Raw genomic sequence first — 22,678 nt, 5'->3', positions numbered from 1 at the left:
GTTCAGTCCACAGCATGCTCTCCTGACTTTTATAGCTTCTTCAAGCTAGCCAAGGGGGAGTGGCCGGATTGGGTCCAGGGAGTGGATAATGAATATTTATAGTTAAAGCTATGGTTTTCCCAGTATTGATGTATGAAAGTGAGAGCTGGACCATAAAGATGCCTGATCGCCGAAGAATTAATGCTTTTGAATTATGGTGCTGGAGGAGACTCTTGAGAGTCCCATGGACTGCATGAAAATCAAACCTATCCATTTTGAAGGAAATCAGCCCTGGAAGGTCAGATCCTGAAGTTGAGGCTCCAATACTTTGGCCACCTCTTGAGAAGAGAAGACTCGCTAGAAAAGACCCTGATGTTGGGAAAGATTAAGGGCACAAGGAGAAGGGGACGACAGAGGACGAGATGGTTGGACAGTGTTCTCAAAGCTACCAACATGAGTTTGACCAAACTGCGGGAAGCAGTGGAAGACAGGAGTGCCTGGTGTGCTATGGTCCAAGGGGTCACTAAGAGTTGGCCCTGACTAAATGACTAAACAACAAAGGGGTTCTTGGCACTCAGAAGGAAATGGTAGTTCAGCCATTCCTAAAAAAGTCCTTGGACCCTGAGGTACTTGACAGCTACTATCCGGTCACAAAAACCCCCCTCTGAAGGTAGCCCTGTTCAGGGAAGTTTTTAGTGTTTGGTGCTGTATTGTGGAAAATAACAGTTAGGGAAACACCAGTCAAATGGAATAAACTGTTGTGTGACTGCAGCCTGATCCATGCAAAGACAAACATGTAATAATAAATCTGCAGTAAAGCTATCCAACTTCTGCAAACAGCTTTGTTGAAAGTGCTCCAATTCTTATATATGTTCTCTGCTTGCTAATAAAAAAATTATTCTCTCTTACCAGGACAGGTCTCTGTTTGCAGTAGAGCACGCAGAGGACACTCTTGATAATCGATCAGATAGCCTCTCTCTTTAACTGGGATGAATTTGGTAGAGCAAGTGCAAGGCTGATCTTGATGTTCCAGTTCCAAAATTACCATTATCTTCATCTGAGAGAGAAGCACCTTCAACAAAATTATGTTGTTAAATTTCTTGATTGAATCTAGATCAAAACTTTCCAAAATCTCGAATCTTTAGGATTAATTCAAGTAAGCAAGCCAGGTTCAACCAGGGTCAATACATATGTCATTATCTCTGAAAAGATACTCATTAACGTTGATTTAGCTCACCAGAGGAAACTCAGCAAGCATCCATTGCAGAATGCTATAATACTTGAGGCTTGGAGCTTGAAGCATGAATTAAGGCTGTTAGCCTTTATGCCTCACAATGGGCAAAATCCATTTGCCCTGGAGAACAGTACCGATGCATGAAAGATGGTGATTGGATTCCATAGGGTTCTGGTTTTACAACCTTCTCTGCCCATGTGTGTCTATGGGCATATTGGCAGACCACAAAGCCAGATGCTAGGAGAAATGGGAGGTCAGCATGTATCAACGGATTGTGCCAAGAGAAATTAAAACATATTGATCTCTGCGTTCAAGGCAGTGATTGATGCTTTTAAGCTTCCATTGCATCATCAGAAAATCCTGGGGTTCATAGTTTTTTTTCTTCCTGGCTGGTTGTTGGTGTGGGGCTTTTGTGGGTGGGTGTATGCGCTTCAGAACTGTTATTTTTACCCCTATACAAATGTACAATGATTTAATCAATGAGGCTACAATCCTACATCAATTTATCTGAGTAACCTCCATAATGTATCCTACTTATTTCTGACTACACATGTATAGTATTACATTGTTAGCTAACCTACCGAAACAAAATTTTCTTTAATACAACCATACAAAATGTATTTTTTTCTCTAGAACCCCTTATTACTGTCATTATATTGTGATAGATATATGATAATGACTTTATGGTCTGGAAATTGACATATTTGTCTTATAATGGATTTTGCGTGTACTGCTAAATTCAACTGATTCTAATATGTAATCTCATCATTAGGCAACAGTCTAAATTGCTGTATTAATGAAAAGAGGTCACAAAAGCCAACAGACCAAAATATGTATCTCAGTTAGAATAATACACATTAGAAGTAATATGGATATTTATCAATTTTAAGGGGGGGGGATAAAGCTTCTAAAATGAGGACTTTGGGTCCAAGGTAATCCCAAAAAAACATAGATCCAACTCAAGATAGAATATTAAGACATTAAACAAAAAAGAATTGCTCATTCCTAGAATTAAATCTAGACTAGAAAGTATAGCCTTACACATGAAAGTATTAAAAACAGCATTAGCACATAGTTATATGAATTAATGTATGTAACAAAAAGACCTAGTATTTTTGTACACAGAGACATTGAGTACAAATGACATAAACTGAATCTCAAAGTCAAACTTTATGAGATTTTGGAGATCTCAGGTCATGTCTCCTGTCTCTTTAAGGCTGTAGTCGTATTACCTATTGAACCCAACAGGACTTACTTTTTAATAGTCAGGTATAGAACTGTGCTGTGTCAGTGTATGTGCGTGAATTGCATCAGGACCAGTGTGCTGGGAGAGTACCAAAGAGGCACTTAAAAATAAGGTGGGAAGAAAGGATGGAGAAAGGATTCAATCACCCTTGCACCACACTCTGTTTTTTATTATTAAATTTCCCTTTCATTTAATTTGGCCATCATGTCTGGTCAGCAGCAGCACCCCAAGAGAGTTTTTCCTGTGAGAAAGAAAGGTCTAATCTGTAACAGAGTAAAAGGATATGGTCTTTTTGCAGTCTATTGGAATGGAAAACATACAAATTCTTTACAATCCATAGTATTGTCCTGTCATTCATGTGCTCTGGTACGCATATGGAAAAAATCTGGATAGGCAAACTAGAGGAAACTTAAAATACACCTTTGCTGAAGCCATTTTTGTAGTAAATACAAAGTCCTAATAGCTTCCTAAATTAGGCATTGAATCTGAATTTTATTAGATGTTCTGCAGCGCATTTAAACAGCTTGCTTGCATTAAAAGCAGGCTCTATGGATTTTTGAAACTGAATATATTAACACCCAGAGGGATTCAAAAATGGGGATGCAACCTGTTTAAAATGAACAGGGCACTTAATTCACCATCTGTGGTTCTTGTTGTGCTCTATATTTATCTGTGACCAAATGTGGATATGTCTAAACCTGTACTGGATGGTGAATCCAGAGTGTTGGCATTTCCTAAATGCATTTTTTACACTGTGTATTTTGGCAGAAGCAAAATATTCCCCCTGACAACACATGTGTAATATTTACATCTCTGCAAAAAAAAAAAAAGATGCTTCATGAACTATGATTTTATATTGTTTTTGTTTTAATTTGTATGCAACTTTTGATGGGATCTGAAGGCAAAGGATGCAGTTAATCACTGTGCAAATATGTGCCAAATGTGGTTCTAGGGGATTCCAGCTTAAATGAAACAGACTATTTAATGCAATGTCGCAAAATATAGAAGTAGAAATGTTATAGTATAGAGCTCTCGTTAGTTTCTAATATCAGATTATTTAAAGTCTCACTACAATGCGCTTTCCACGATTTTAACAATTAATAAAATCCCACACCACAGAGTGGCCACATTACTGGTTTTCCTCAACCTTTCCATCTCTGTTTCTGTGTGATGAGCTGTTTCAAATTCATGTTGAGGAGGATGACTACAGAACTTGAGAATGGCAGTTATTATGTAAATTATTTGAGCCAGTAGGCGTTTGAGGATTTCCATCACGGCAGTAATAGGTCTGCACTGGTATAAAGGCAGATTCTGTGCAACAGATAAATGACCCCAGAAGGGAAATGAGAGTGTCATCGTCACTTACCTTTGATCTCCAAATGCTCATGGCCCCCAAAACCAAGGGGAACCCATCCTGCTTTCCTCTACCTTGTTTATTCTCTTCTTCCTTTCCATCCTTCCTTCAAGTATCAGCCACCATTTTCCTCTATCTCTACGGCCATGTACACACTCTCTTTTACACTGCAACCAGTTCTCTCCCACCGCTGGTTTGAGGAGCACGCAATGTGAGCCACACACCATCCATATCTATCGCGTTCTTAGGAAATTCTGTGTTTTTATGCATTTCCTCCTAAAACCAGCTTTGAATTGAATTGAGAAAAAGAATGGATCTAGCTATGTTTTAAACTGTGTATACAGCATATTCAGATATACATTCTCTCCCCCCCTCCCCCGCCGCCATTCAAAGCTTGACAAGAACCCTGCTATCACTTCTACGGAAACAGCTCTGTTCTAAAAACTATAAAAAGGCTGGTGGAAAGAGATGCACTAAATTGGGATCCAAGTGGAAGACAGGAGGGGGAGCATTAAGATTGCTAGCCATAGGAGCCAACTCCTAGGGGCTGAGGTCCCTTCAGGCCCCCAATAAAATATTTGTAAACCCCCCCCCCCAGTTGATGGACATTGCCATTCAAATGCTGTGTATGCACTGTGTCTTGTGATCAGTTATATAGGGTGGGGCTTACCTGGGTCCCTTCAGTATTTTATTCAAGTTAGCACTCCTGCTGCCAGCCTTCACTCACTGCCAGGGCTCCTACGTTTTTAATAGGTGCATGAAGTTCAACAGGTAAAGCAGTGGAGCTGAGTTCCTGCAGTTAGAAGATCTAGAAACCTTTCTACACAAAGCCAGTGGCCCTGCTTAGTGAGGAAAGAGAGGGTAGGGGGAGAAATCCCCCACATCCATTCTCAGCAGCGGGTGGTAGCAACATCAAGTAATAACTTGCGCATCAACTTTCACGTGTAGCGGGGCTTTTCAATGGAAGGGGCATTTCAACATTTGGAGCGATGAGCACACACAGCGAGGTTTTAAGATGGGGAGCTGCCTTTGTCAGAGCTCACAGCAGGGGTGCCAACTGGAAATATTGACGGGGGTGGGGGGCCGATAAGCCCCGCCCTGCCCCCCTCAAATGTTTTGGGGGCCCCGAAAAGACCGCACCCCCGAGGGGTGGGCTCCTATAATGGTATACCCACAAAGAAAAGGGTTAGAAAAGAAGCAAACACCCCGTGTGACGGCGTGAAACGGAACGAGTTCGTGGCTTGTGTCCGCAGAGCGAGGTCCAGAGGGGAGTCCCAGACAGCCGGGCTGGGCGCCAAAGCGACGGACGGGCTGCCTTCGACGGGAGAGCAAGGGGGCGCGCAGGGAGAGCGAGGGGGCGGGGCTATGGCTAATTCCAGAGGAGCGCGAAGGAAAAGCTTGGAGAGCGGCAAGCGGGGAAGCAGAAGCGCGCGGCGCGTCTGCAAGCGAGGCGTCCCGAGCGGGAACTCAGGGGAAAGGAGCGCGAGGACAGGCGAAAGAGGCTGGCAACTTGGCGCGCTTGACCGACGGCAACCGTGCTGGAGAAAGAGGCGCCACCCCTCTCGCAGCTCCTCTCTGACTGCCTCCAGAAGGAAAAAGTGAGCGGGAAAGGAGCGCGTCGGAAAGGCGGGAAAGCTGAGAGAGCGCGAGCGGGAAGCGTCGCCATGCACTTCGGAGAAGGTGCCGGCGGTTCCCCCGCCTGGGGAGCGCCGTCGTCCGCCTGGAACGCGAGTGAGGCGGAGGAACCGGGCGGCAGCGCAGAGCCTCCCCGGTCCGGCGGCGGCGGCGCCAACGGGAGCAGCAGCAACCGCTACGGGCGGGACGAGGAGCTGGCCAAGCTGGAGGTGGCCGTGCTGGCCTTGACGTTCGCCTTGGCGGTGCTGGGCAACTCCTTCGTGCTGCTGGCGCTGCACCGGACCCCTCGCCAGAAGGCGTCGCGCATGCACCTCTTCATCCGCCACCTGAGCCTGGCCGACCTGGCGGTGGCTTTCTTCCAGATCCTGCCGCAGCTGTGCTGGGACGTGACGCACCGCTTCCACGGGCCCGACGGGCTGTGCCGCGTGGTGAAGCACCTGCAGGTCTTCGGCATGTTCGCGTCCGCTTACATGCTGGTGGTGATGACGGCCGACCGCTACATCGCCGTGTGCCACCCGCTCAAGACGCTGCAGCAGCCCAGCAAGCGCTCCCGCTGCATGATCGCGGCCGCCTGGGCGCTCAGCTTCGTGCTCAGCCTGCCGCAGTACTTCATCTTCTCGCTGCGCGAGGTGGAGAGCGGCTCGCAGGTCTACGACTGCTGGGCGCAGTTCGTCATGCCCTGGGGGCCCCGCGCCTACATCACCTGGATCACGGGCAGCATCTTCGTGGCGCCCGTCGTCATCCTGGTCACCTGCTACGGCTTCATCTGCTACCACATCTGGAGCAACGTCCGCGACAAGACCCGACGGCGGCAGAGGCGGGAGGCGGCTCCTCCGCGAGGGGGCGCCCTGCGCAAGGGGCTGCTCCTCACGCCCTGTGTCAGCAGCATCAAGAACGTCTCCCGCGCCAAGATCCGCACGGTCAAAATGACCTTCGTGATCGTCTCGGCTTACATTGTCTGCTGGGCGCCTTTCTTCACCGTCCAGATGCGCTCCGTTTGGGAAGACCACTCCAACTGGCATGGTAGGTACTATCTGCTGCGCTGAGTCTCTCTCTCCCTCTCTCTCCCTTCCATCATTGCCCCGGGAGTCTTCCTCCTCTAGTAGGAATTCCAGAGTGACTCCGGATTTCCACTCTACTAGCGCTGCTGCTGGCTTCTTAGCACACAACCTGTTGCTTTCTCTAAGCGATCAGAGTTGAATTTTGCTTTGGCAGCAAGCTCTGAACCCGTTTCTCAACTTTGCACCCCAAGCCTAAGGCCACATATTTCAATTATTTGGAAGTAAGTGTGTCATGCATATGTTTCACTGGAGCTCACTCCAGAACAAGTGGGCAGTTTATTTCAGGCATACTTTCTTGGAAAACATGCAGTCTAAAGAGGCCTGCTTAAGACCGTCTGCTCTCTGAATGGAGTTTACTTCTTAAGGCAGTATGCTTAGAATTGCAACTTAATGTTTAGAACACAGTAATGTGCTCTGGTCCATGGGGTCATGAAGAGTCGGACACGACTAAACAACAATGTTAATCTCCCATGTTAGTTTCAGGCTTACTAAGGAGGAAATGGATTTAGGCTAAAGTTGGTCACAACTGGACCTAATGGTCAGGGGTCCCTTTACCTTTACCTATCAAATATTTAAAACTGAAAATTCACCATTGGACTGCGGTGGACAAGGGCACTGATGTTCTGCCAGAAATGTTCTTGCATGAACTGAGCTCCTCTGCCTTCTCCTTGCATTTGGGTTATAGATGCTGGTTTGAGTAAAATTCCTATCGGCAGTGCAACCCTGCACATGTTTGCTTCAGCCCAAGACACAACAATGCCTCCCTCCCTCCGTCCCTCACCTGAGCCTTGGTACAAATTTTCATTTGGAAGTGTTCGGTATTCTAGCAGCTGAAAGGAGAATAACGGGTTGTTGGAAGGAATATAAGCTTTCTGCATTTCAAAGTTAGGATTGCAGTCTATATTTCAGTATCAACAGGTTGAATTTAACTCGCTCACACGCAATCTCACCCTTTTATGGACAGCACAAGTTATATATTTCTACTCAGAAGTAAGTTAATTTGAGCAAACTCTCATGTAAATGGATGTACGATTCAGCCTCTATCTGTATGGATTTGGTAGCCCCTGGTGGTAGTATATACAAATAGGGGGCATATATACTGAAAGAGCAGCAAAAACACACATTCTCATACAGTAATTGTAAATAAAATTCATAGGTACCTATAATGGGTGTCATTTTAGTAAGCACCCTGAGTCTCTAGGCATGAAAACAAATACATTTATTCTAAAGGCATCTCCGAAGGTCCACCAAAGTAAATTATTACTATTTTTAAAAATCATTCTAAGGCGCTCACTGCAGGTTATGCCCCCCCTCCCCCAAGTCACCGTGAGGTAGTTTAGACTTACAGAGAACAATCAGTCTAGTGAGCTTAATGGCTGAGTGATGATTAATTAGATCGTATCATGTGATTATTGAGCTTATTCTATTGGTAAGACCTGACATAGCTATAACAATTCATTTACCTGTGTCAACTGTTCCACACAGGACCTCCTATCAATCATAGGCTTGAAGAGGTTATTTAAAACATTGGTTATGTGATTTGGTCTTCCCTGCCTTTATTTTCTTTCGTGCAGCTGTGAGGAGCTGATGACGGTTTGTCTGCTACATTACAAAAAAAAAATGTTTAAAAGAGTCTGAAGTAAACACAGATAACGTCCGGTTCTAGTGGAAAGTACAGAACGTAAAATATTTAGGGGGAAATCTTTCTTGCAATGTAATTTTAAAATCACATAATTATGTAAATAATAATTTGATACATTCATGATCTCTAAGCCCCGCAGCTTTCTCTATTTTTTTTTTAAGGCTCTGTGATAGCTAGAGTTGTTTGCAGTTAATTGGTCTGATGAACAACAGACAACACAAGCCAAACTTTGCACTTAACTTCACAAGGGACTCAAAATGTATCTGCAGAGTTTTGTTTCCTTTTGCAGAAGCTAAATATCAAAGTATAGCACCAGACAGTTATAATGGATGAATGTGTAATCATACCTCTAGAAGCTATCTGAAAGGTTCTCCTAAGCCATGTTTGCCATTGCATACATATTGAAAAGAATAATACATAAAATTTAAGCCTTATCCATTAGAACCACGATAAGGCAATTAACTTGTCAGATTGTGTGAGACACTCATGACCAAGAAGAGTTTTTTTTTAACAAGCTTGCAAAATGTTTATTTTGAAATGTAGAAAAATGAAAACTCAATAAAAATTTTTTTTTTAAAGAAGAGTATTTATTTTTTTTACCAACCTCCAATTTTGATATTCGTTTCAGGTTAACAATGCATGCAAACCTATACTTACATACACAAATAGCTGTTATGGGAACAATACTTTGCTTTCTGCTCATTGGACATTGCAGTGCCCCAGTGAGCCATATTAACCTAGGTTTGCCATATTCCAAAAAGTAAAAAACCAGGACACCCCAAAATTGTTGACCTTTTTTTTTGATTGACTTGCCTAAGATGCAGGACAAAGCGACGCCTTTTGGAAATTCCCCTGGAAATTCCACCTTTGAAATCCCAGTAATGGCAACCCTAGATTAACCAAAATGTCTATTGATTGGTAATGTGTAAGCAGTAGATAGAATATTTCAGCACAGGTAAGCACAGCATGTTTAAATCCAGTGACAGGTATGTGTGACAGATAGATAGATAGATGTGTGTGTGTGTTTATGACTGTTAAATCAGATCACTTGAAATTCAAAACATAAAAGAATACAGATTTCAGATTTCCTTTGGCAATTTTCTTTCCTCACTTCTTGGTTGAGAAGTACCAAGTAGAGCTTTTTAAAAACAACACCACCACCACCCATAATCTGAAGTCCTTTGATTCAGGCTGTTGCAAACAGTTCAATATGGCTTCTGCCATATGTAATATGGGATCCTGAACAGCCTCAGCTCCATAATTTTATTTTTGTGCAATATCAGGACAATGGGTGAGGGTGATGAGAGGCTGCTGGAGGCAGGGCTTGTCAGAAAACCACTGAAGATGATTTTCTGAGAGGTTTCCATTGCCTGTGCTAATAAAGGTTGATTTGAAATCACAGGAAGGTCAGGTATCCTACTTGACACCATTTCAACAGAATCAGAGGCAAATGAAATTTTAGTGGCTTCAGGGAGGGAAGAAGCAGCCTGATTATAACGAACAAACTTGCTTCCAGATTAAACGAAGGAAATGCACGCATGCATATCAAATAAGACCACTTGCTTAGTCCTGCTGGCTCCTAAAATAGATCGTTGCCCTTTTAAAACGGCAGTTGCTATGTCCGAACATACTTTATATAGCAAAGTACACCGCAAGGTTGATTTTAATTTTAAACTGTGTTGAGAATTTATACCTCATTTACCTGCAGTGACGCTTAAGGAAACATTTGCATAATCGCAATGTACCAAGACAATACAATAAACAAGAAAAATCCATCATAAAACCAGATCTTATGAAAACCAATAAATTATAAAAGAAAAGACTTGTCATAATATAAAATTAAAATTGCATCACAGATATGCCAAACCATATTAACATTAAGGAGATCAAGCACTAAAATAAGTTACATTTTTTAAATGTAATGCATCTAGGTGGGTTGTAATGAATCAAAGGGGTTGTATTATTTGCATATCTCAAGGCTAGCTAACAGAATGACCTGAAGTTGTAGGACTACAGCTCCTATTAGTTCCAGCCAGTATGTCCAAAGGTCAGGGATGATGGGATATATAGTCAGAGAACCTCTGCAGGGCATCTCATCAGCTACTCCAGGTGTAAATATTATACTGCTGAATTTCTCCTTAATTTGGGGATTTTTGAATTATTGGAATTTTTTAAATAGGAGCTGCACTGATTAAATGCTGGAGTGGGTCTACCAGATATATATTCTGAACTTCTGCTGGTGCATAAAGGCGAACCAAGTTTATAAAAATTTATAAGAAGAAAATGCACAGTGAGGAAAGGACGATTGCACATGCACAAAATCTGTTACCGGTATCATGAAATTATCTTTTATCTGAAGGCAATTCGGTTTGGGAAGATGCAATAGCTGATGGAGTCCTGTGTCTTTAATAGTTGGGTAGAAGAGGAATTTCAGTAGGTAATAGCTTGCAGGTAAACCACACCTGCTGAAATCCGCCCCCTTCTGCACAGCTATTAAAGGCAGGGGCAGAGGAAGGGGGGTGCGGCCGGCCTGGGCGTCACCACTGGGGGGAGTGACAAAATGCCAGGTAGCACTCACTGTGGGGCCTGCAGCATGCCCAAGTCACACGTCTCTCCTGGGAGAAACGCAGTGGCTTAGGGTCTTGCAGGCTGCACGCTGCCCAAACACTCTGTAGGGCGGCTGAGTGGGGGGAGGCAGGCAGACTCCAGAGGCCCCGTGGTGCACCCTGCCCCTATGGGTGGCTTGCCCCGCCCCTGGGTGCGCCATCCCAGGTGCTCGAATGGCTTCCTCCACCACTGATTAAAGGTGCAGGCGTCTGTTCTCTTTTACACCTGGCCTCTGTAGGGCAATTGGAGTGGGCTCCATGAAACTGGTAAAATAATAGCAGAGTGAGACTAGGAGGATATCCCTGTTCTTTTCAAAAATGTTGGGACCCACCAGTTAACTGACTCTGCGCCAAGTCCTTACCAAGTTTATATCTGTGTCACAGTGGCAGACACGCTCTTTTGGGGACAGGTGCATGATTAGTTATTTGTAGAAAAAGACAAAATACGTCCCTTGAACAAAATTTCTCTTAATGTCCACAGCCTAAGCCTAGAGATGGCATTACAAGGAATTAATGAGCTGTCTGTTCATTCCACTGAACAGTTGTGCAGAATGTTTGAGGTTGTTTGTACCAGAGTATAACTAAAGCAGAATTGAGTTTACAAGTAGCTGTCTGGATTAAGTAGAGACAGAGAATATACTGTACAAACAAGATTTTAAGAGGCATTTAACAAAGCACCAGAGCCTCTGTTCCAGCAAGTAAGTTTTCAGGCTGGTGTGTAATAATGGTTGTGTTAGTAAAAACATTGCCGACCTGAGAGACCGAAGTGGTGTTGAGGGTCAACTAGGAACACCTTACTGGTGAAACAGGCTGGGTTGCCTTATGCAACATCATGAGCAGCCAGCAGCGTTAGATGTAGTTAACCAGCATCTCATGTTTGCATGAGAGAGGGGGGGGTCATTATACTAATACTTTCCTGGCAGGAGAGATACCATGATCACACACTTTCCATTTTGAAGGGGTTGCATTCTAGATAATTTTACATTCCTTTATTTTAAGCATGTCTAATACTTTTTATTGTTATGCAGTGCCTAGTCTGCTTTAGCAAGCTAATCCTGGGACTCGGCTACATTAGTCAAAAAGCAGTGTTTTGAATGCATTATAAAAATGAACACCAGATGGTGCTGGAGAACAAAACAAATTTTATTTAGGATTTTCCATAGTGCTTTCCCCCCTTAAGTTATAACAATTTTATTTTTTACTTATTTATATCAGTTCCCCCCGCTGTGTGTAGATCCACACCTGGATTTAAATTGCATTGATGGCAAACTGCCTTGTACATTTTTAATTGTAGGGCTGTGTGTGTGTGTTTATATGTTCTATAATCAGGAAAAAAAATCCTTTTAACAAGAGGAGCTTGTGAAAGGTAACAACAAGAGCATTCTTGTTGTTTAATATTATTTATATAACTCCCTAAATTACACAAACTTCACAGTATCTCAAAAGAGCCTCAAGATAGGCATCATGCATGTCAAAAATTAATTATATTTGTAAGAATAATTATTACAATAAATCAGAGCAGCCTAATCCTATAGTATCTATGCCGGATATATATTATGAAACAAAATAAATGCATAAACAAGGAGCTACAGTTGAGGAACGTAATGTGGATTCATCTGCTATGGTGAGCATCTTCATATCCAGTCTTATTTAGTGATTTTCTCTGTTAATGAAATGGTTAACCACTGAATCAGCTAGTCTTGGTATGGTGTATGAAATATGAAATGGAAGTTTTCTGTTTCATTTGAAGGAATAAAAGAAGGCAATGCATTGGCCTTGTGTCATTATCTACATATAAAACTTTTTTAAAAAAAATCACAGAAGCAATGGGTTAATGGCACAGATATATGCTAAGTAATTCTCTGCTTTGTATTGACAGAGTCAGAAGACATTTTAATTACTGTCACTGCCCTTTTGGCCTGCTTGAACAGTTGCTGCAACCCATGGATCTACATGTTCTTTAGTGGGCACCTCCTGCACGACTTCATACGGAGCCTCCTGTGCTGCCAGAAAACTGGGCAGAGGCTGAATAAAGAAGATTCTGAGAGCATCAGCAGAAGACATACTACTTTCACCAACAACAGAAGCCCAACAAACAGTTTGGACATGTGCAGAAAATCTCCAGATTTAGCACAGTCCATTAGGTCCATCCCCATTACATCCTGAAGCGTATATTTAAAAACTGGCATCCCACTGAGTTCCAGAACAGCACTTTTAGCACTTTAGCCATTCGTTACCGTGTGACCCATGAACTAACAAGATGAGAGTAACTTTTTTGGAAAAAAACACAACCCAAATATGATGGTTTTGCATCAATGTAAATAAAGTTTGTAAATCAATCTATTAAAAAGTATAGGAATATATGTGTTCAATGAAAAAGAGGGGAAACAGTAATGCGTGTAAATATTTTTCTACAAAGCTGCAGTATTAACTTCACATTTGTTTGTTTGTTTGTTTGTTCTCAGACTCAATTAGTATAAATTAATGCAATGTAACTGTAAATGCAGTTGGTACTTCAAAACAGTCAAAATAATTGCCCAGCTCCTCAGCTGGAATGCAGTCCTGGGCACCGTTTACATGTAGCTCTCAGAGAAAAACAAGTGAGCCTGACATATGTAACCTGAGCACAGGACTGCAATGTTGGTGCATTAGGTATAGCTTCATGGTTGGCACCGTTGAATGGTAGCATTTGCAAAACAATGCAAGTGAAGTCTTGAACTGGAAATCTGTAGACAAAATTAATAGTTCTTGGTTGAGGAACATCCTGATACTATACCAATGTAGCCCCACAAAATTAAGGACATTTGACCAAGTGTAGACTAAATCTATGGCTGCCTTTTTACCCAAATCCTGTGGGAAACAATGAAATCTAAGCGAATTGGAATTTTCTAGATGATACAATCGGATGCACATGGAACCTCCAACTAATACACGCTTTCTCATTTAGTGAAGTGTCAGGGGAAACACTTTGTAGTAATGAGAGGGGGAAAGAGTGGTAATATAGGGTGTGTACTGGGAAAGGGTTGCATGTATTGTATCCACTGTGAGCATCAGAATTCCTTCTCTTTCAAGAAGCCTATAGGCTCTCTCTCTCTCTCTCTCTCTCTCTCTCTCTCTCTCTCTCTCGTGTGTGTGTGTGTGTGTGTGTGTGTGTGTGTGTAGGATTCAATCCTTGCTTATAATGGGCTTTGGAAATGTTCTTAAAGAACTCAAAATGGCAACAGGGTCCACAAAAAGTTTCAAGTCAACGTTGCTAATGCTGATTTGCTTCTTGCACCCCTGAACAGACTATACACAGATAGTCCATTCAGAGGGCCTGGTAAAAGGCAGGATCATGTGGTTGGCTTGAAGGCACTCATAAGATGGCGGTGCCCTCTGATCTCTTTTTTAGATTTTGGTGTGGAACACAGTTTTATTTATGAAAGCAGCTGAGGCCTGGATGATTGAATTAATATCAGGTGGGGCTGTTCAACTAAGTTTGACTCTGGGTAGACGTGTTGAAATCAATAGACAACTTAGTCACATTCATTCATTTCAGTGGCTCTGTTCTGGTTTAGTTGAATGCCCTCCTTGGATTTCATAATGATCCTGTAGAAAATGACCATAATCCACCCAGTGTACCATATGTCACAAGCCATCTTTATATCAAGTGATTTTTGTTAATTTGTTGTTTATTGGTTCTCGCCACATCTTCTGTTTGTAAGAGCAGAAAAGCAATATGCCCTGCCTTTGCGACAAAATCACTCTGCTGGCTTATATTTAGTTAGTGGATGACAAAACAAACCCCAGGCTTTTCTCAGCAATACCACTGCCTATGTAATTATCTCACTGTGCATTTCTTTTCATTTAATTTTATTATCTATGGTAGCACCATATGTTGTCTTCCCCAAAATTGCTTCTTGTTGGTTTCAAAACATAATATCTCAGCAATGACTTTGTACAAATTTCCAAGCATGCACCATTCTAAGAATGCTTGCTCTGCGGCACAAGGTTGAAAATAATTTACAGAAAGAAAAAAAATAAAATGAAGTTTTCAAGGAACGGTGCAGGATTAAAAGTCTCTGACTTTTGTGGTATTTTCTCACATTACTAAGCTGCTGTGGAATGTAGTCGAGCTGCGTCATTTTTCTAGTGATATACGTGAACACTCAAATGAAAAGGATGTTTTCATTTTATTTCCGTTTCCCTGTCCTGACTTGGAGCATATCAGATTATCACCCTAGCAGAGACTCTCCTACTATGAATTATAGACATATATGCAACAATCAGCAATGCTTTTTCTCTCTTCTAGCTTGATTGAGCTGTTAAAACTTTGTTTGGCCTTAATGTACAGCTTGTTAAACCTTGTTTGCCCTTAATGTACAGCTTGTGACATCCATGATTGTGTCTTGCTACTTCTGTTGTCCTTTTGCATTGCTTGTAATTTCTTTGAAATAACTAACCAGAGGGGGTTAGTGGTTGTTTTTTTTAAAGGTACCTCTGGGACATATATATTAAATTGCCTATGTCCCAGATATGGGTGTATTCCAGGATCTTCATTTAATTTGGTTTTTAGAGTATTCCTTCTATATTCAGAGGTTCCATCTATATCTAATCGTATCTATCATCTATCTTTCTATCATCATCATCATTATCTATCTATCTATCTATCTATCTATCTATCTATCATCTATCATCTATCATCTATCATCTATCTATCTAATCATCTATCTATTCATATATTGCTTCAAGGAATTACTACTATGACCTCAGCACTTGGATTTATAGGTTTTTTTTTCTGACTGAATGTCATATTGCCATGTAAAACAAATGGGAGTTAAAATGTAGGAACAAAGAGGGGAGTTTCCATTTTCAGAAGAGTCAGTAATACAATTCGATATCATTGTGGGCTGCAAGGATGTGATGCAACAGCAAGGAAAGGCTGTTTAAAGTAGCCATGAGTGGTATGCAGCAATATAGCTCCACTAGCACAGAGACTGCAGTGGGACTTCCGCTTCCTCTCCTCTCCCCATGTATCCCCATACACCGCCTAAATCTGTTCTGGGAATCCTTTCAGGATTTAAATCCTTCCAAGGCAACTTGCAAGTAACATTGAAATACATTAAGAAAATTACAGTACTATAAACAATATAAAAACAGAACAAGTTATCAGTTGGTGGTATATGGCCCTGTCAGTGTGCGCGTGTGTGTGTGTGCGCGTGAAAGCCCCAGCTGGAACGCGCTGAGGTATTTTCACAGGGTGGTTGTGGGAGAGGTTTCTGTTCTTTCTATCTTGTCTTTTCTTTAATTGTATGACAATCAGCTCTGCTACCTCAGCGAAGGAGCTGTCTTAGGCACCTGCTTTTCCCATCCTCTGAATCCATCATTCCAAAAGGTAGGAGGGACGCATTGCATTCTGGGACAAAAAGGGTGTCTGCCACAAACAATGGCATCCCCCTCCAAAATGCCCTGAAATTTGAACAGCATTCTGTAGGTGAAAAATGGCAACTCCTAGCTGTTGATCTCTTAAGAGTAGTTATGCCTTGTTCTATTGGCAGAAGGAAGGAGGAAAAGAAGGAAGATCCATTGTGCAATGCCCCCTAAAATTTTAGAATAATTTTGACCCTAGTTTCAGGGAGACCTGAATTTCACAACACACCTCACTATATTTGAACTGAAACTACTCATTATTTTTAGAAGAAAGGGTGTTCAGATTTATGGCAGCTATCGTCCTTTTCCCAGCAGTCGTCAACCTGCCAAACAACTGAGGAGACTGGCAATGTGAAAGCATCTGAGGATTCAAGAGGCACTTAGACAATCATCTTTGTTGTTGTGGACTGGCTTCACATGCACAGTTATGCACACTTTTTTAAAAAAGAAAGAAAGCCAGAGACTAATTATTTGTCTCTCAGAAGCTTTTTCTGGCTGGAGAGAGTGGTTTTTATTTTAAAAGGGGGGTTGTTCTTTGAATAAATGAATAAAACCCCTGAAAAGTATTGTGCTGGAGAGACTGTGCTTGAGGTGATTTGAGGTGATAAGTCTGTGGTGAAAGTTCTTTGTTGGCTGTTTTGCAAATACAACTCGTCACTTTAAAATGTCGCCACTGATTTCTGAACGTGATTTGCTGGTTTTACATTTTTTTATTTTATGCAGCTGGAAATGTGTATGCTGTGGCTTATATTATTCACTAAACAGATGAAATTTTGATTTACTGTATCGTCTTGGATTCAGAAGAGATAGCACATCATTTAGTCAGGCTAATCCTAAAGGAAGGCTTTAAGTCACATTTACGAAACACATCTCTTAGTACCTCTTTACTGAAAATAATCAAAACAATTCTGCAGCATTTTAACATATAATTTTATAGTGCTGCAATATATTTTTATGTGTATTCCTAATATTTCATCCCTGTCAGCATTTATGTCAATTCAATCCATTACTGCTTTTCCTATCTTCTACTGAAAATCTGTGTGAGGAGGGCTGAGGCTGGAGGCAGAGAGTTTTGCCTTTCTGTACAGAAAATAATGCTATGATTTTGGTGTCCTCCCTGGAAACCTGATGAGGCAGCAAGATCTGCTACAGATCTTCCATCTTACACTTAGGCTGTATATATGTGTAAATAAAACAGCATATCCTAAGACTCCTTTGACCTTTATCCCTGATTGGTGTGTGCTCATCAGTAATGTACAATATTTATCTTTTAAACACACGTAGTTCTCTTAGTCTTTCACAATATCGGCTGCCTTTAGAGCAATGTTTCTTATATTGGGAGAAAATATAGGATCCCAGGAAGGCAGAAGCTGTTTTTCAGTGGAGGTTCAGCACTAACCAAAGTGTGGGTTTCCCCTAGGCCTAGGATCACCAAAAAGAGGGGAGTTGTGTGACCCTGCTTGCTGCTGGTCCAATCACTTCATGAGGTAATAGGTCACCTTTTTCTAACCTGGTGTCCCTTCAGTATACAGTGGTACCTCAGGTTAAGTACTTAATTCGTTCCGGAGGTCCGTTCTTAACCTGAAACTGTTCTTTAACCTGAAGCACCACTTTAGCTAATGGGGCCTCCTGCTGCCACTGCGCCGCCGGAGCACGATTTCTGTTCTTATCCTGAAGCAAAGTTCTTAACCTGAAGCACTATTTCTGGGTTAGCGGAGTCTGTAACCTGAAGTGTATGTAACGTGAAGCATAGGTAACCTGAGGTACCACTGTATTTGGACCATCATCAGCTCCACAAATGTGCCACAGTTGTGGTCCCACACATCTGGAGGGCACCAGAGTGAGGAAGGCAGCAAACAGCTCGCGCTGGATTATTTGGCTAACTAAATGGCTTTGAATGCTCTTCCACTTAAAGTCCTCTCACAAAACGAAGAAGTAAAATGTGAAGATGGGGAAGGGGAGACCTAACTTTTCTTTACAACCCACAGCTGGTGCTTCTTTTCAGAAGCAGCAATTCTTATCTCAGCAATCCTGAGAATGACAAGTGACTTCAAAAAATGCCTCAGTGGAGACCTTGCAAATAAAACAAAGCCAGAACAACTTAACATAATTTCCGGCAGAGTATTTCTGGTATTTATCTACTGCTCTCTGTTCTTTATCTTTTTTTTATGTTCCTGTTCCTAATTTTTTTAAACATTTCAATGCTAGCATCATCATCATTTCAATGCTACCATCCTCAAGTGGAGAGGAAAACCTCATATTTGCTGAAATAAATAAATGTTGCTGACAGATTGCTTGTGTGCATATCATTTGCTGTTTCCTCAGGCAGGTACCGCCAGTCTTTGCCGCAGAGTGGTGCCTTGTTCAAATGCAATGCGCTAATAGCTCTGTATCCAGCATGTTATTTTTCTGCAGTGTTTCAACTTTCTCTTTCTGTGTTTCGATCCTGGCAAGCAGCAACTAGTCTGGTTCAGCAGCTAGCAAAACAAATGAGAGCTGCAAGCTGTGTATCTGCTCTTTCCTGCTTTAGGGTGAAGATGTCAGAATCTGACATGATGGAATTCTATAATTCTATCACATATGGCCCAGTGAGAAGATGGGAGAGCATCTTCTCATTGGGTAGGCTACATTTACAGCATTCCCCCGATCCACCAAGCCTGTAGCACTATTAGGAAAAGAAAGAAATGAGATTCATCTTGCATGACTTCTTTTTGAGAAACGCATGCTGGGTCTTAATAGTGCTTCGTTTCCAATGAATGTGCAGCCCATAACTTCCTGCTGAAATCCTAGACCTTTTCATACCACAAATGTTCAGGGATTTTTGTCCCACTTTTATGGCACTGTAGGCCCTCCAGGCAGCAATAATGTTGTAGCACTGGAGAAGCCTCACAGAACTAATAAAGCAGAATACATCCACCACTAATGCACTGTTATTGTGTCAAGAACATTTTGCAGAATACTTTCGCAATAAAACACCAGCCTGGAAGGGGCCCTGGTCAGCTCCTTCAGTGCCCCCTTCTGGAATGGAGGGGGGAGAGAGATAGAGCTCCCCTCTTATGGCTGCTTCAGTCGTTGGAGGGGAAAAAGTTTAATGCCACCCAACTCCTTCTCTTATGGCCCTGCCCTGCCCCTTCTGCTCACAGAGAAGGATATGGACTCATTTATATGTGTTGTATTTGCAATATAACACTGTGCCACCAGATGGCATTGTGGAGTCCCGTTTTTCCCTACCGGATTTCCCTGTTTACATTTACAACGCATTTAGCTGGGACACTTCTTTGATGTTTCTAGATCCAGCTTTGGAGCCATTTCATCCTTGGCAGTTCCTCAATACTGTGGTAAGCCTCTGGCTTTAAAAAAAAAAAGAGCTAAGAATTTGGCTGCATCCCTGGTGCCTCAGAACCCAGAGTGTGGCCTCCACTTGCTGCCACATCAACAGGTACACCACAAACCCCCCTCAGCCCTTTCAGCTGCTGCCTTGGTTTCTCTGCCCTGTTCGCCCACCAACAAAGACTGTGCCAATGTGTCTGCTCCCTGTGACCTGTGGGAGTAGGAGCCAGATGGCCATATATCGTGTTTGATGGTTCCTCACAGTGATACTCTAAATCATAAGTGATCACTTCATGGACCTTTTTAAAGTGTCTATAGTCTTTTGCACTCATTTGTCACAAACCCTTTGTGAGATATATTGCCTCTGCCAAAACTGGCTTTGATAATATGTGACGTCTCATTACGTGACATGGCATTTCACTTATCCACTACTTGACAGATGAGCTCTTTTCTAAACCTTTTACCACAGCAGAGCAATGGAATTAATCTCCATACTGCAGCTTTCTCCTCAGGGTTCCAGGGCATTTCACAACACCTCATGTTCAGAAGCAGCGGTTCTCACATCATAACATCAGCTCGCTCGTTTAATTGACTCTCATTATGGAAATATTTATGATTTAGTTAGTAGAAACATTTATATCCGGCCTTTCCACTCGAGTCAGATCCATAAGGTTGCTTTACAGCACTCTGAAAACAATACAATAAAGAAAATCATAAAACACTAGAGCATAAAGAAGAGCAGTAAAAATAAAAAAGCACAGCAAAGGCAGAAGGACAATAGAGACAACTAAACTACTGAAACTAATCACCCTCTGAAATAACAGGGTGCAACCCTTCGCTTGAGGTACGTTGGCTGAGTGGTCTTAGGAAGCTGTTTAAGTGCTATTCCAACTGTGGAAAAGAGAGTTACACCAGGTCTTGCGCAACAGACCCACTTCTTGAAAAGATCAGACCTTTTGTGATAAGAAAAGTGATGAGAAAATGCACCGGAAAATGTGTGGTAATACTTACCGTACTTTTCCGTGTATAAGACTAGGTTTTTCTCCTTAAAAATAATGTCAAAAATTAGGGAGCGTCTTATACTCTGGGCCATCTCCCCCCATTTTCTTAAATCTGAGCCTCCAAAAATAGGGGTCGTCTTATACATGGGGGCGTCTTACAGACGGAAAAATACGGCACTTTAATGCAACGTCATAGTCCATGCAGACAAATCATGATGAATGCTCATTAAATAGCCAGTGCTGTCTAACCTCCATGCAAACAAATTAGGATGAATGTTCAACAAAGAGGTTAGATGCACTCCTTCTCTCATGGGTGTGAAGCCATTTTGACATATAAGTGATATAGAAGAGGAAGAAGGGATTGTTCTTCCCAACTTCTATCTCTATCTACTAATGAAGCTCACTAGCCTTTAGATTCAAAGTAGTTGTCCCTTTTCCTGAAGGCGGTCTCAAAAATAATCTCAATACTTCACATTCTTTCCAGTTAACATGTAATAGGGATCATCTTCAGATCCCAGCACATATGTTACCTGATTTTAATTTTATATATAAAATGGCAAAAGTTTTCACTATGTACGTTCTCGCATAACCCAAAGGTACTTTGTGGTTCTCTATAGCCTAATCATCCAGAAATAGCTTACTAAAACTTATTTTTCTTGTTTGCAATGTCATCTGCAGTTGCAAGAAAAAGCGTCCCATATCAGTTAGGCAAAACTATAATGGGCTCTTGGAGTATAAGATGTTAGCTGAAAAGTTGAGAGGTTATGGATGAAGCATGAGACAAATCCTGTTTAATTAAATAAAGTAAAAAATACAGAGTACTGTACATAAGAGAGCATCTTGTATTTTTAGAACACACAGAATACCTCAAGATGTTTGCTATGGAGCCTTTTGAAAACCAGTGAAAGGCAACACCTTACCTGTATGGTATTTTGTATTTTTTTCTTTTATTTTTTAAAATGTTCTTTTCTTTCATTACAAATGTACTTATGACATACAACTTACATAAACATCTCTCCCTCCCCCCTTTTGGACTTCCCTCAACTTCCATTTCAGATTTATTAACCTCATTAGTATATTCTGCTGTTTTCTACTAATATCATATTTTCCCTTTTATTACAATATCTATTCCCTATCCAAAAAGTTGTGAGTGTTTATTTAAATCCTACCATCAGGTCAGTATTCTTTCTTTGTTTCTGCAAAAGGTTCCCACTCTTTCAAAATCCCTATTGCCCTTTTCCCGAAGTCTGTGTGTCAGCTTCGCCATCTCCGCATAGCTCATCAGTTTTTCTTTGGTATTTTGTATTTCTAACACACCTCTTAAGACTGCGCAGAGATGTTCCAAGATGATAACTTTAGTGTGGTGCAAATTTGCGTCATCTTAAGAACTTCATTAGAGATTCTAATCCTGATGTGGCCGCAAATTTTCTTTATCCACTGGTGTAAAAATGTGGATAGCAGAAAACTGGAAGAAAACTGGCCATACTGATTTTTGCGTATGGGAGGATATGGAACACTGCAAGCTTATCTGAATTAAATATATAAACAGTGTGTATGTGTGTGTGTGTGTGTGTGTGTGTGTGTGTGTGTGTGTGCGCGCGCACACACACACACACACACACACACTTACTTGCCAGCATATGGCTTTTAAGTGGTTACAGAAAGCTGATTAATTAACAACATATAATTGTGTTTGTTGTGTTTTATTTGCAGCATTTCAGAGCAGTAAATGGACAATATCTCTCTTTTTCTTTGCTTCTTTGCTTTAATGTTTTTTCTCCCCCTCCCTTTCCTTTTCCCTGTCTCCCCCTGCCACCCGGGATTTAGCAGTGCATTAGTTTCTTCTGCATTTGACTGTGTCTATGTAGGTGTTTCTATGAGTGTACATACCATGTAAACGATATTGTTGTTATTATTATTATTTTGGTGGATCAATGTCGGATGTTGTTTCTAAAAGAAGAAGAAGAAGAAAAAGAACCCAAACCGGTAAATAAACAAATAGCATGCTTGAATACACACCAGCCTGTCACTTTGTAAAAACAGTAGTTATTCTAATTACTGAAGTTCAACATAAAGTGCTTAATAAAACAAAAACAAAAACCAGAAGGTCTGCATGCTATGGATAATGAAGGTGGGAGTCGTAATCATCATACGTGAACCATCTCTGTTTACCACTAAAAT

The 22,678-nt window shown here is 41.7% G+C and overlaps 1 protein-coding gene and 1 long non-coding RNA gene across 2 annotated transcripts in view; both read left to right on the top strand.

Moving 5' to 3' along the window:
- The first annotated feature begins 318 nt into the window (after positions 1-318).
- On the top strand, positions 319-17,374 carry AVPR1A (arginine vasopressin receptor 1A). The gene is made up of 2 exons (XM_083574645.1): positions 319-6,471; positions 12,637-17,374. The coding sequence occupies exons 1-2, from the start codon at positions 5,478-5,480 to the stop codon at positions 12,921-12,923; spliced, it is 1,281 nt and encodes a 426-aa protein (XP_083430771.1). The 5' UTR covers positions 319-5,477; the 3' UTR covers positions 12,924-17,374.
- A 2,053-nt stretch (positions 17,375-19,427) lies between these two features.
- The window catches only part of LOC310744031, a 56,277-nt gene continuing 53,026 nt past the window's right edge, over positions 19,428-22,678 (top strand). The window contains exon 1 of the long non-coding RNA XR_014539363.1: positions 19,428-19,504. This is a non-coding gene — a long non-coding RNA (uncharacterized lncRNA). The remainder of the gene's footprint in view (positions 19,505-22,678) is intronic.

The sequence above is a fragment of the Podarcis filfolensis genome, assembly GCF_964270895.1.
Source record: "Podarcis filfolensis genome assembly, chromosome: 10".
In the NCBI taxonomy this organism is placed as follows: domain Eukaryota; kingdom Metazoa; phylum Chordata; class Lepidosauria; order Squamata; family Lacertidae; genus Podarcis; species Podarcis filfolensis.
This window is presented reverse-complemented; position numbering and strand designations above follow the sequence as displayed.